At 35.0% G+C, this 14,895-nt stretch overlaps 1 protein-coding gene across 1 annotated transcript in view; it reads right to left on the reverse strand.

The window, feature by feature from the left end:
* Window positions 1-14,895, reverse strand: part of crb (cell polarity complex component crumbs) — a 439,435-nt gene that overhangs the window by 269,399 nt on the left and 155,141 nt on the right. The window contains exon 7 of the mRNA XM_090397137.1: window positions 2,421-2,520. Within this exon, the coding sequence (XP_090253263.1) occupies window positions 2,421-2,520 (100 nt within the window). The remainder of the gene's footprint in view (window positions 1-2,420; window positions 2,521-14,895) is intronic.

Genomic DNA, 14,895 nt, shown 5'->3' on the forward strand with positions numbered 1-14,895 from the left:
AGTGTTTTTAAAATACCATGCTGTTCAGAAGGGTGATGATGTGATTGTTTGTGTAAATATCTCCCTGTATGTGTGTGTTTTCTAAAAACTGAAAATGATAAGGAAAAATCTGAAAACGTGTGATAAGTGTACCCAGGAAGAGCAGACAGTTATTAGCTTCCAGTTCCATTGTAAAGTGGATTTTAGGATAAATTAAAGACTTAATTCTGTATGTTAGTCAAGTAAATATTAGTTTAATATCCAACATATCACTGACTGATATCTGTCAGCATTTTCAAAGGAATTCACTGGTAAGTAATAGAAAGTAACAAAAACTATCCCATACATTAAAGGCACATCAGAAAAGATATCTAGAATTCTCAATAAACATTAACTAAGCACAGTATTCAGACTGTGTGTCAAATTAGCAACTCTCATCTGTTCACCCAAGGACAGCATCCCTCCTTTATCACATCCAGGAGTCTACAAAGTACCCTGCTCATGTGATCAAGCTTACTACAGTCAAACAGGAAGAACTGTGAACATCCGCATCTGAACATAAAAGATACATCCGGCACTATGGCAAGTCGGGCCTAGCAGACCATGCTTTGGATATAACTGCACACAGAATCAACTAGAAGAAAACAAAAGTACTGCACATAAACCCTTACAAGTCAGAGAGATTGTTCTTAGAAGCAACAGAAGCTTTGAAACATATTCCAAATCTCAACAAATATGGCTGTATAAATTTGCCTAAGATCTGGGAGACAGCCATCTTAAGACATAACTAGTACATGCTTTTTCTCTCTTTTTTTTTAGGACTTTAGTCTTTGTGTAGTAACAACAATTTTGTTAAACTAGTCCGTTGATTACACCATGTTGTTGTAGTCTCGCGTATTGTGACAAACTGTGTTTTTGTGCTCTGAAGATGCTGGTTATAACACCAGCGAAATATCAGCAATAAGTCAATAAATTATTATTTACTTAAAATTTTGTGTTCTGATATATACTGTCAAAAATAAAACAACAAAAACATAAAATGAATGAGAAATGCAGAAACATTGAAAATATTAACTGCATCCAGAATGAAGACCCTAAAGAACAAGTAAAACATTTCAGTTATTTTAGACACAAGTTTTAGTAAAGATGGCAAATTAATTATGGAAACAGAAAACTGAATTAGCAAAGCTAGTAGAAGGTAACCAATTTTTAGTTATGGTTCTGAGAGCTAGATTAGAAATAAAACACTTAATCAAAGATTGGGGAACACAGATAATTGTTCTGGGAATGATTAGGGGAGTAAACAGATGGCATCAATGGCAATATCATATTAAAGAGGATATCAGAGAAAGAACAATGTTTTTTGAATTCAAAAATGTGTTAGTAAAGCTAATCTCAGATAGTATGGTCAACAGAATGCGAGAGGAAAGGTTAGAAAACAGTCTCCCCGACACACACACACAAATCACCTCCAAGATGGTAGGGGGGAAAAAAAGAAAAGATCAAGATCTGGGTGGATTAACACAAAAAGAAGTGCTTTAGAAGACTAAATATAAGATCTGATAATACTGGAGTCCTGACAAATAACAGATTAATATGAAAGAAAATGTCAATAGGAAGTTAATAATGACAAACTTTTTATGTGATAATCTTATTATATCCTCTACAACCTGTGAGGGTACACATCAGGAATTTGATGATGGTTATGGCAGTCTTATGAACTGGAATATATCAACATTTTAAAGTTTGTTTGTCATAACAGGATGATGAATAGATCGTAGTCCTGCCAATAGCAAAATTGCAGTATTTTTTTAAAGGTTATTGACAGAAGTTGTATGAGTGAACGTGGTCTTTAAAGTTTGAGTATAAGGTACTTCAAAGTATAAGGCCTTAATCAGACAGCATATGGACTATAATACACAGATTTGGTACCTGGTTTTCAAGGGGATGAAGATATCTTCTAGAGGGTCCAGAGAAAATTCAAAAAGCCAGTTCTCTTATCCTACATTTTACAGAATGTGGGATATAAGAACAGGTTGAGAGAATGAAATTTGCAGAGCACTGTGAACAGAAGAAGGAAAGAAGACATGATTGACTGGCACAGGTTGTTACCAGTTCAATGTGGAGATTTTTCATAGAGGGAGATAAAGATTAAAACAAGAGGATATCACTAAAAGCTATATAAGGAGGATGTGAGGAGTAGGGTCTTTGTTTGGAGAGCAGAATGCATCTGCTCATGTTAATCTGTTTATTTATTATAATTTTCAGAGAATTTTGAAAAACAGACTATACAATTAATTTAGGCTATTATCACTTTATTATGCAGTTAACTACATGGTACTATGATAAATATATTAGATGTTATCCTTTTAAGTTTATAAATATGCAGAGGGAGATGGATATAATTAGCTGACATAAGAAAGATAAAAATCTTGGCTTACCTTCCTCCATTAACACAGGGATTTGAAATGCAATCCTTCAATGTTTCATCACAGATGCTACCAGAATATCCATCTGGACACATACAAAGAACTCCACCTACTATAATAATAACATGTGTATTGCATTTCTGTTAAAGTTATCAAATGTGAAAAGCATATATTAAGTTTTATAAAATGATGAAGTGAAACCAAACCTTGTAGTCTCAGTGGCAAACTCTAAGAGAATGATTGATTCTGCTATGGAAGTATGTGCAAGGATAGAAAAATAAGAACACTATAGTGGGCACAAAAAGTTAAAGAAACAGTCCTGAAAAAGAAGAAAGCATACCAAAAGTTCATACCAAACAAGTCGGCAGATGTCCTAAAAGAATACAGAGAAAAATGTAACAGAGCTAAGCTATGTGTAAAAGAAGCTAAACAAAAGTCATGGTAAGACTTGAGTAAGTGTATGGAAAATAAATATCAAGAAGGTGGCAAAATATTCTGGAGGCTATTGAAGAAGCTTAGAAATAGAGGAAAGAGCATTGTAAAAGGAATCAAAGATGATAATGGTAATGTGAACACTAAAGATAAGAATATCCTAGATGTCTGAAGTAATTATTTTGAAAGACTGTTAAACAAAATAAGCAGTGAGAAAAACCATAGTAGTAAATTTTTCTAGAGGAATGCAAAGAAGAGTACATATCCATAATACTTGAGTTAGAAAAAGCCATCAAACACATGAAATGTATTCGACCAGAAATGCTTAAGTATGGACATATACAAGTTTTGCAGTGGCTACACTGCATAATTCAGAGCCTAGTCAGAAGGATTGAATTCCTGATGATTGGAGTAGAGCTCTCACAGTACCATCTATATATATATAAAAAAAATAATTAAAAAAAAAATGGAATAAAGCTGAATATAAGATATACACACAAATTTCTCTAATAAATGTTCCAGGTAAGATTTATGCAAGCATACTTGAAAAGAGAATAAGAAAGATTGTGAAACAGAAATTTGGACAAGACCATGCTGAATTCAGGCCAAACAGATGTTGTCGGTATCAGAATTTCACTTTAAGACAAACAGATGAGAAATTGTGGGAATACGACACGGATCTGTGCTTTATGTAAATCTGGAAAAGGCATATAACAAGGTGCCCAGGGAAAAGCTTTTCAAAATGCTACTGTTCTATGGGGTAAATTAAAATTTACTCAAATGGAACAGTAGTTCTATGGGGTAAATTAAAACTACAGGGCAATAAAAAGTCTGTATTTAAGTTGTCGGTCAGCAGTTACAATTGAAGGAAATATAGGAAGTGGTTTGATGTACAATTAGGGGTAAAACAAGCATACACATTATCTCCATTCTTATTTATCATCTATATGGATCACATTGGGGCGCTTAAGGGTCAAAGCTGTATAAATGAGAGGAGACCTACACATAGCCTTTAAAGGAATGCAGAGAACCGACCAGGGCTGCTGACCTAATGTCCAATCCTCACCTTCTCGTGGTGCACCCTGTTGGGTATCTACTTGGATACTGAACGAACGAGGATGGGCTGGCAATTTGGGATTTAGCCGACCAAATTGTATTCTTATTGATTAAACCCAAATTAAAAATGATGGTACGACATAACAAAATTTCATGCCGGCTAGGGCATCGCCCGGTTAAACAAGGCCCCCATTGTTTTCGCCAGGGAACCAGGACGAACAGCGAAAAGTCAGCTACTGGAACAAATTTAAAAACAAACCCCAACCCAAAATCACCAGAGTTAAAGATCGGTACTATCAACGTAAAAAGCCTGAATGGCAAAGAAATGGAGCTAGATGAGTAATTAGATAAGTACCAGATCAACATAATAGGGGTGACTGAAACAAAAAAGACAAAAACTGGTGAGATCTTTCTGAGCAATAAATACAAAATGTTATATTCAGGCAATGACAATCAAAGAAAAGAAGGAGTAGCCATAGTATTCAACACAAAATACGAGGCTAATCTTCTTGAATGGCAGTCAGTCTCAAGTAGAGTAATGTGGGCAAATATGAGAATGGGAAACTGGACAATGAGACTTATATGTGCCTATGGTCCCACAGAAGGTTCTACTGAGGTAGACGTGGAGGAATTTTTTGATGCTTTACAAAAAGCAACTGACACAATGAAAAATGAAAAGTTAATCCTTGTTGGGGATCTAAATAGCAGAGTAGGAAATGATTGTGAGACATACAAAAATATTTTGGGAAAATTTGGAGAAAAGAGCAAAGCTAATAATAATGGCAAATATCTGTTGGATTTATGCTCAGGACATGGACTGGTTATTACTAACACCATGTTCCAACATAAAAATGTGCACAGATTCAAATGGAGAGAAGAGGCAAGGAATAAGAAAAGTCTCACTGACTATGTTATTGTTGATAGTGATGTTTTCTCCCTGGTGCAGGACACCAGAGTGTATAGAGGATTTTAAATTGGAAGTGATCACTATTTAGTCTAGAGCAGGATACAATTGAATTTTATATCGAAAAGAATAACATGTAAGAAAGTTTTAAAGCGAATAAAAGTTGAGCAGCTCTCAGATGTGAACTGTAGACTAAAATACACAGAGATTATTGAAGGAAAAATGAAAGAGTTTGAGAACAGGAACCAAACCTTGGAGATTCGGTGGCAAGCCTTCAAGAAAACACTGACTGATTCAGCCAGAGAGGCATGTGGTGAGGTTGTCTGCAAGGATAAAAAAATCATAACTCCCTAGTGGACACAGGAAGTTAAAGAGACAGTGAAGAAAAAGAAGAAATCATATCAAAAATTCCTGTCAAATAAGTGAGCTTGTGCTCTTAGAGAATACAGAGACAAATGCAAGAATGCTAAACACTGTGTAAAAATAGCTAAACAAAAGTCATGGGAGGACTTTGGCAAGAATATAGAAAATAAATATCAAGAAGGTGGCAAATTATTCTGGAGGTTGTTGAAGAAGCTTAGGAATGGAGGAAAGAGTGCTGTAAAAGGAGTTAGAGATGATAAAGGTAACATGAAAACAGGAGAAAAAGATATCCTTGAAGTATGGAGTAATTACTTTGAAAAACTGCTAAATGAAACAAGCAGTGATGACAGCACAGTGATAAAAAAACACTGACCAGGCATTCAGTCAGGAATACATATCCATACTTGAAGTAGAAAAAGCCATCAACGGCTTGAAATGTGGAAAGCTAGCAGGAGTAGATGATATTCGACCAGAAATGCTGAAGTATGGTGGTATAAAAGTCTTACAGTGGCTGCACTGCATAGTTCAGAAAGCCTGGACAGAGGGACGAATTCCCAATGATTGGAGTAGAGCTCTCATTGTACCCATATATAAAAAGGGTAATAAAACTGAATGTGAGAATTACAGAGGTATTTCCCTACTGAGTGTTCCTGGCAAGATCTATGCCAGTACTTGAGAAACGGTTGAGAAGAATTGTGGAAGAAAAGCTTGGTGAAGAACATGCTGGATTCAGGCCAAATAGAGGCTGTCAGGATCAGATCTTCACTTTACGACAAATAGTCGAGAAAGCATGGGAATAAAACAAAGATCTGTATTTAAGTTTTGTCGATCTGGAAAAGACATATGACAATGTACCAAGAGAGAAGCTATTCCATATGCTACAGTTATATGGTGTCAATGGGGCATTATATCAAGCAATACTTAGTCTTTATTTGAGTTAAGTCAGCAGTTAGAATTGAAGGAAGTACAGGAAGATGGTTTTATGTTAAATCTGGTGTGAGACAAGAATGTACATTATCCCCTCTGTTATTCATTATCTATATGGATCACATTATGAAGGAATGTGATATTAAATATGATATCAAAATTGGAGATGTTAATGTCAGCTCTTTGCTTTATGAGGATGATGTTATACTTCTAAATAAATCCGCTACAAGTCTGCAAGATTCTCTGACTAAATTGAATAACTGTTGTAATAGATACGGTATGAAGGGCAGCAATAAAAAGACAAAGACAATGAAAATAGGCTGAATCATTGAAAATGTCAACTGTGTTATAAATGGAGAACCTGTGGAACAAGTAAAACATTTCAGCTACTTAGGCATGATTTTTAGTGAAGATGAATTTATTCAATTGACTTCCCACCATACCAGCTTTGCTGATTCTGTTGTCTATTTCTATATTTAATTTACCATCTTCAGTAAACATCGTGCCTAAGTAGCTGAAATGTTTTTCTTGTTCCACAGGTTCTCCATTCACAAACACTGTTGACATTTTCAATGATTCTGCCTATTTTCATTGTCTTTGTCTTTTTATTGCTGACCTTCATACCATATCTATTACAACAGTTATTCAATTTAGTCACAGAATCTTGCAGACTTGTAGCAGATTTATTTAGAAGTATAACATCATCCTTTTTTATTTTCCTTTTTATATATGGGTACTATGACAGCTCTACTCCAATCATCGGGAATTCATCCCTCTGTCCAGACTTTCTGAACTATGCAGTGCAGCCACTATAATACTCTTATACCCATACTTCAGCATTTCTGGTCGAATATCATCTACTCCTGCTGCCTTTCCACATTTCAAGCCTTTGATGGCTTTTTCTACTTCAAGTTTGGATATGTATTCCTGACTGCATGCCTGTTCAGCGTTTTTTACCACTATGCTGTCATCACTGCTTGTTTCATTTAGCAGTTTTTCAAAGTAATCATTCCATATTTCAAGGATATCTTTTTCTTCCATTTTCATGTCACCTTTATCATCTCTAACTCCTTTTACAGCACTCTTTCCTCCATTCCTGAGCTTCTTCAGCAACCTCCAGAATATTTTGCCAGCTTCTTGATATTTATTTTTTATATTCCTGCCAAAGTCCTCCCATGACTTTTGTTTAGCTATTTTTACACAGTGTTTAGCATTCTTGCATTTGTCTCTGTATTCTCTAAGAGCACAAGCTCACTTATTTGCCAGGAACTTTTGATATGCTTTCTTCTTTTCCTTCACTGCCTCTTTAATTTCCTGTGTCCACCATGGAGTTCTAATTTTTCTATCCTTGCAGACAGCTTCACCACATGCCTCTAGCTGAATCAATCAGGGCTTTCTTCAAGGCTTGCCACCGATTCTCCAAAGTTTGAATCCTGTTCTCAAACTCTTTCATTTTTTCTTCAATAATCTTTGTGTATTTTAGTCTACAGTTCACATCTGAGAGCTGCTCAACTTTTATTTGCTTTAAAACTTTCTTACATGTTATTCTTTTCAATATGAAATTCAATTGTATCCTGCTCAAGACTAAATAGTGATTGCTTCCAATTTCAAATCCTCTGTACACTCTGGTGTCCTGCACCAGGGAGAAAACATCACTATCAACAATAACATAGTCAATGAGACTTTTCTTATTCCTTGCCTCTTCTCTCCATGTGAATTTGTGCACATTTTTATGTTGGAAAATGGAGTTAGTAATAACCAGTCCATGTCCTGAGCAGAAATCCAACAGATATTTGCCATTATTATTAGCTTTGCTCTTTTCTCCAAATTTTCCCAAAATATTTTTGTATGTCTCACAATCATTTCCTACTCTGCTATTTAGATCCCCAACAAGGACCAACTTTTCCTTTTTCATTATGTCAGTAGCATTCTCTAAAGCCTCAAAAAATTCCTCTACTTCTACCCTAGTAGAACCTTCTCTGGGACCATGGGCACAAATAAGTCTCATTGTCCAGTTCCCCATTCTCATATTTGCCCACATTACTCTACTTGAGACTGCCTGCCATTCAAGAAGATTAGCCTCGTATTTTGTTTTGAATAGTATTTTTCATAATTTTATTAATTTCCTACCTATTTTCATAATTTTATTAATTATGAAAATATGTAGGAAATTTTCATAATTTTCATTTTTAGAAAATGGGAACATAGAAAACTTCAGCTGAATTCTGAATGGAGATCCTATAGAACAAGTAAAATATTTCAGCTATTTAGACAGTTTTAGTAAAGATAGCAGGTTAAATCTCGAAATAGACACCAGAATAATCAAAGCTGGTATAGTGGGTAGCCAGCATTATAATAATAAAATTTAGATGGAATAAGATAGTAATTAGCCAAAACACCAAATTAGCAGTATTCAAGACAGTGTTCAAATGTTTTAAGTTGTTAGTGATAACATGGTGTTAAAAAAATACCTAAATAAATTAGCTTATCATAAGTAATGAGATCCAAACGGGCAGTTATTGTAACATTTTATTAATTCAGTGTATTGCTATTGGCTAAAATGCATGTTTTTTGTAATAAGTGTACGCTCTTTGGCCAATCTGTCTGTCTTGTGCGGTGTAACCCCAAGTTTCCAGGTGGAAAATTCTACCACTTCCATATGAGAGGATAACTCATATCCTCAGTTGTTAACAAGTGAGCTATGAATGAACACACACACATACACAAAAAAAAATTACCCAGGAAATGCATACAGAGAATGAAGCACACGATACTTGTGATTAAATATGACCTGAAACTTCATTTTTTAGAGTATATATATATATTGCAAAATTCCAAATATAGCTGAAGGTCAAATTCCAGATGACTTTAATAAATCTCACAATGTATGAATATGAATTTAGGGAATATAAGCGCCTCCGTAGCGCAATTGGAAGAACGACGGTACATTGCGCCCTTCGATTGGAATAGGCCTAAGTTCGATTCTCGTCGCGACGGGAGGAATCTTTATCTGGTCGATTTCAATCGAAGGTGAGTTAGCCGATCTCATACGGAGGTAGCAGGGTTTTTTCTCCCGGAAACTCGGGTTTTTCATCCCGCATACATACAAATCGGCCCTTCAGAACACACGCAATTTACAGACAAAAATTACTAGTTGTGGTGGTGTTGGAGGTGGGCGGCAGATGGCGTTGATAGAGATGATTCGTAGTAGAGGTTAGGTGCAGAGACAGTTGTAGATGTCCTCCCACGATGAGTCTTCGGACTCCTTGGAGGTATCAGGAATAATAATAATAATAATAATAATAATGAATTGATAATGACAGCCAAATGACCATACTGAATGTTCTATGCAAGATTTTATACAAGGAACAGGCTTTTAAATAACCCATGTTGAATACCACTGTTAAATAATTAGTAAATTATTTTCTATATTAATTACTATATTTAAAAAGTAATAATAAATAAATTCTTCAAAATTCTGGATTTCATTATTCCTATTTTAAGTGCATATTTATATCATTAATTTTTTTTTTCCAATTAACTATTATTTTCAGTACATATTTATAAACATATATTGTTAGCAACTTTTTTTTGGTATCCCATATATGATATATGAGTCTTCTAGGTGGGCATCCTGTTTTCCAGCCAACCATCTGGATGGTATAATAAAGTATTTACCAAGTGCAAAATGCTAATAAGCAGTAATAGGACTAATAGTGTAATGCAAAGGGTAAAAAAATAAAATAAAATAAAATAAAACTGAAAAATAAATAAACCAAAAACCCCTAAAACATAGCACTTCTCAGAGAATTTTATTTGACTAATTGTATTTAGGGAATGGATGCTGTTGAATTCACATCCATTCAACAGCATCTATACAGAAATAAACCCAGATGTGAAGACACTTCTTCTTTAAGTGCCATATCCTATCAGAGGTCAGACCACCTTGGCAAATTTTGAGCGATCCTCAGCCACTCTGAGCAGTCTCTCAGAGTTCATGCCAGTCCACTGTCTGATGTCTGCCACCCAAGATTTTCTTCATTTTCCTTGTCCTCTTCTTCCATTTATCTTCCCTTTTATAATCCATTGAAGTATCTTATATTTTTCATTACGAAGTAGGTGACAAGATATGCAGTTTTCCTTCTTTTTATTGTATTCCAAAGTTCACGTGATTTGTTCCAGTACTTCCTGATTGGATGTTTTTGCTGTCCATTGGATTTTTAACATTCATCTGTATAATCACATCTCAAAAGCTTCAAGTCTTTTTATTGATATTGTCTTCAAGGTCCAAGTTTCTGCACTGCACAGCAGTACTGACCATACACAGCATTTAACTATGCTATGTTAAATTACTCTAAGCTCTAAATTTAAATTGCGGTTACACAGTGTTGATTTCATCAAGAGAAAATTTTTTCTTGCCATTTCACAATTCTAACTTTTATTTCCATTTCTGGATTGCAATCTTCATTTAACCAGCATCCGAGATATTTAAACTTTGCCACTCTTTCTATTTGTTTTCTATTTAAAGAAAGTGCTGAATTAAGAATTGGTTTCTTGCTTATGACCATGAATTTAGTTTTGGTGATATTATTTTTAATCCCATTTTTTCAGTCTCTTCATTCACTAGTTCCAGAAGATTTTGAAGATCCTGAATATTGTAAGCCAGGAGAGCTGTGTCATCAGCATATCGGATGTTACTGATGATTTCACCATTTACACTAATCCTTTCCTTTCTTCCTTCCAAGACTTTTTGAAATATGGCTTCTGAGTAGATGTTAAAAAGAAGAGGTGACAGCACACATCCTTGCCTTACTCCTTGTTTGATGTTAATGGAGTCTGTAATAATGTCATTAACTTGAACAGATGCCTTTTGGTTCCAATATAAGTTTTTATATTGAAGATATATTTATATCTCATATTGGAGTAGAGTTCTCAAACAAGAATATATTTTTGTGCCTATCATAATTTATAGTGACTCTCCATTGCACATCATTTCCTTGGAAAGGACTTCTATCTGATGACTGTCATAATGTGAGAAATCTTTACATGGCTATGAGAAAGCATGGGAATATAACAAGGATTTGTATTTAAGTTTTGTATATCTGAAAAAGGCAAATAATAAAGTGCTAAGAGAAAAGCTATTAAATTTTCATTATATGGAAGGTGGGAGAGAAAATGGTTGAGGGAACATCCTTCAAAGTTAAGTTTGTGTGCAGTTAAGAAAGGGATGAGAGCAAGAGCAGTGAGTGAGTGGAAGAGTTTGCTTGTTAGAGTAGTAAGTACATCCAGTGTGAATGGTGTGATCTATGGCCTCCCATGATAAGTAATTGACTGCCTGGAGGTTTCAGCTAATAATCATAATAATAAGTAACTGCCAGATTTTTGCTCAGGATATGGACTAGTCATTACTGCCATTCTGCATTAACCATTCATTATGGACAAGCCATGTTCCAACATAAAGATATGTAGAAGTTCATGTAGAGAGGAGGCACAAAAATAAGAAAAGCATCATTGACTATGCTATTGTTGATAGCAATATCTTCAAGCTGGTTTAGGATAAAAATTTGTACAGAGAACTTCAAATTGGAAGTGACCATCACTTAGCTTTAAGTAGGATAAAGCTGAACATCACATTAATAAAAATAGCATGCAAAAATGTGTTAAAAAGAATTAAAGTTGAGCAGCTTTTAAAGATAAACTGTAGACTCAACTATATAAACATGATTGAAGAAAGAATGAAACAGTTCAAAAACAACCACCAGACCTTAGAGTCTCAGTGGAAAACATGGAACAAAACATTGACAGATCCAGCTATTGAGGTATGTAGTGAAGTTGTGAGCAAGGATAGAAAAACAAGAACACCATGGTGGACAAAAGAAGCAGTCCTGAAAAAGAAGAAGAAAGCATACCAAAAGTTCGTAGCAAATAAGTCACCAGATGCCCCCTAAAAGAATGCAGCTGTAAGGGAGCTAATGTGAAAGTAGCTAAACAAAATTCACGGGAAGTTTTTGGTAAAAACATAGTAGGTAAATATCACGAAGGTGGCAAATGTTCTGGAGGCTATTGAAAAAGTCTAGAAATTGAGGAAAGAGTACTGAAAAAGGAATCAAAGATGATAATGTGATATGAAAACTAAAGAAGAATACATATCAATAATATTTGAGGTAGAAAAAGCCATCAAACACTTGAAATGTGGAAAGGCAGCTGGAGTAGATGATATTCGACCAGAAATGTTTAGGTATGGATGTATAAGTTTTGCAGTGGCTACACTGCATTATTCAGAGGGCCTGGTCAGAAAGAGGTCGAATTCCTGATGATTGGAGTAGAGCTCTCATATTATCCGTCTATAAAAAAAAAAATAAAGCTGAATGTGAGAGATATACAAATGAATTTCTCTACTAACTGTTCCAGATAAGATTTATGCGAAATTTTTGAGAAAGATTGTGGAACAGAAACTTGGACAACACCAAGCTAAGTTCAGGCCAAACAGAGGCTGTCAAGATCAGAATTTCACTTTAACATAAACAGTTGAGAAATCGTGGGAATGTGTCAAGGATCTGTGCTTAAGTTTTATAGATCTGGAAGAGGCATATGACAAGATGCACAGGAAAAGGCTTTTCAAATGGGGTAAATGAAACATTATACAGGGCATACATAGTCTGTATTTAAGTTGTTGGTCAGCAGTTAGAACTGAAGAAAATACAGGAAGATGGTTTGATGTGAAATCAGGGGTAAGACAAGGATACACATTATCTCCACTCTTATTCATCATTTATATGGATCACATTATGAAAGAAAGTGGCATCAGCCCTGATATTAGAATTGGAGATGTCAAACTTGGCTTTTAGCTTTATGCAGGTGATGATGTACTCCTAAACAAATCCAGTACAAGTCACCAGTATTCTGTAACTAAATTGAATGATAGCTGAAAAAATATGGCATGAAAATCGGCAATAAAGAGAATAAAACTGTGAAAACAGGTAGGAGCATATAAAACTTCAGCTGCATTCTGAATGGAGATCCTTCTTCCTTTTCCCCTCTTCTACCTTGTGGCGTCGAGGGTTTTCTATTCATTTAACCGCAACCGTACGCAAGGATAAGGTGGTTAACACTATGCCTCCCAGTGTATCCTATATCTGTAGAAGCACTGAGTTCTATAGAATCTCCATAAATGTAATGTGCTGAATAATACCGATACTTAAACTGAAACTTTTTTTTTTTTTACTTTATCACTAAAAATTTCATTGCGCATGTGTGTACACACACACACACACACACACACACACACACACATTAACTTGTATATCATTATCCATTTCCTAATATGTAACCTCAAGGGATGGTCAGGCTTCTATGACGGCACTGCATGATTAAGTTTACAGTAATGATCTCATATCAAATACTGACAGTTTTCCTCCATATTAGTCCATTACTTGTCGGCACTCTGATATTGCTGTATAGTTCTCCATGCTGCTCCATGCTTCTACAAGAAGCATGGAGATTCTATAGAACAAGTAAAATATTTCAGCCATCTAGGAATAGTTTTTAGTGAAGATGGCAGGTTAAATCTGGAAATGAACAACAGAATATACAAAGCTGGTATGATGGGGAGCCAGCCGAAGTTATAATAAGCTAAATTTCTAAGACAGAAATTAGAAAAACGCTAAACTATCAGTATAGAAGACAGTGTTCAAACCAGTGTTAAGTTATGAATCTGAGAAATAAAGGTTAGAAATAAAGCACTTGATCAAATATTACAGGCAACAGATATGAGAGTTCATAGAAAAATTAGGGGCCTGAATCAATAGCAAAATCACATTAAAAATGAAGACATTATGAAGGAACTTGACACTGTTAGTATTCAAGAACGTGCAAACAGAGCTAATCTAAAGTCTGTGGTCACTTAAACAGAATGGGAGAGGAAAGGCTAGCAGATCAGGTGTTTGATACCAAAGTGGCAGGAAAAGGATCCAGAGGAAGACCAAGGTCTAGGATCGATTCAGTCAGTAGTGCTTAGAAGAATGAAATGTTATATACAGCAATATCAGAGTGCTGACAAGTAATGGACTAATATGGAGGAAAATTGTCAGTATTTGATATGAGATCATTAATGTAAACTTAATCATGCAGTGCAGTCATAGAAGCCTGACCATCCCTTGAGGTTACATATTAGGAAATGGATAATGATATACAGGTTAATGTGTGTGTGTGTACACACATGTGCAATGAAATTTTTAGTGATAAAGTAAAAAAAAAAAGTTTCAGTTTAAGTATCAGTATTATTCAGCACATTACATGCAGTGGTATTTTCAGGTGGCTCTCCGTTCACACTGTGTGTCATTGATGACCCACACTGCAAACATTTGTAATATATGTTGTATATTGTGAAGAAGAGGATGCAACATACAAAAATGTGCTATACAACAAAAAAAGGATATGATAATCATGCAAACAGTCTCACTCTGCTTCAACTATTTTGAAACTACTTTTTTTGAAATTCTGCAACCTTTTTTTCCCCTTTCTTTATACATTTTGGAAAATAATGGAGATAACTACCGTGTTTGAGTAATACTTTAGTTTAATATAAACCAAAATCAACACTTTGTGTGTGTGTGTGTGTGTGTGTGTGTGTGTGTGTGTGTGTGTGTGTGTGTGTGTGTGTGTGTGTGTGTGTGTTCCTATCAGGGTATTTGCATAAAATAACTTTGTTGACAAGTCCATAGTCATCATGTACCAACTATCAGAACATAATATGTGTCCTTTTTCTCATATATTTTCATAAGGACACCTCATAATGTTTGCAGG

This window comes from Typopeltis vanoorti, chromosome 8, assembly GCF_054136105.1.
Source record: "Typopeltis vanoorti isolate ZY-2024b chromosome 8, IOZ_Tvanoo_1.0, whole genome shotgun sequence".
Classification (NCBI taxonomy): Eukaryota; Metazoa; Arthropoda; class Arachnida; order Uropygi; family Thelyphonidae; genus Typopeltis; species Typopeltis vanoorti.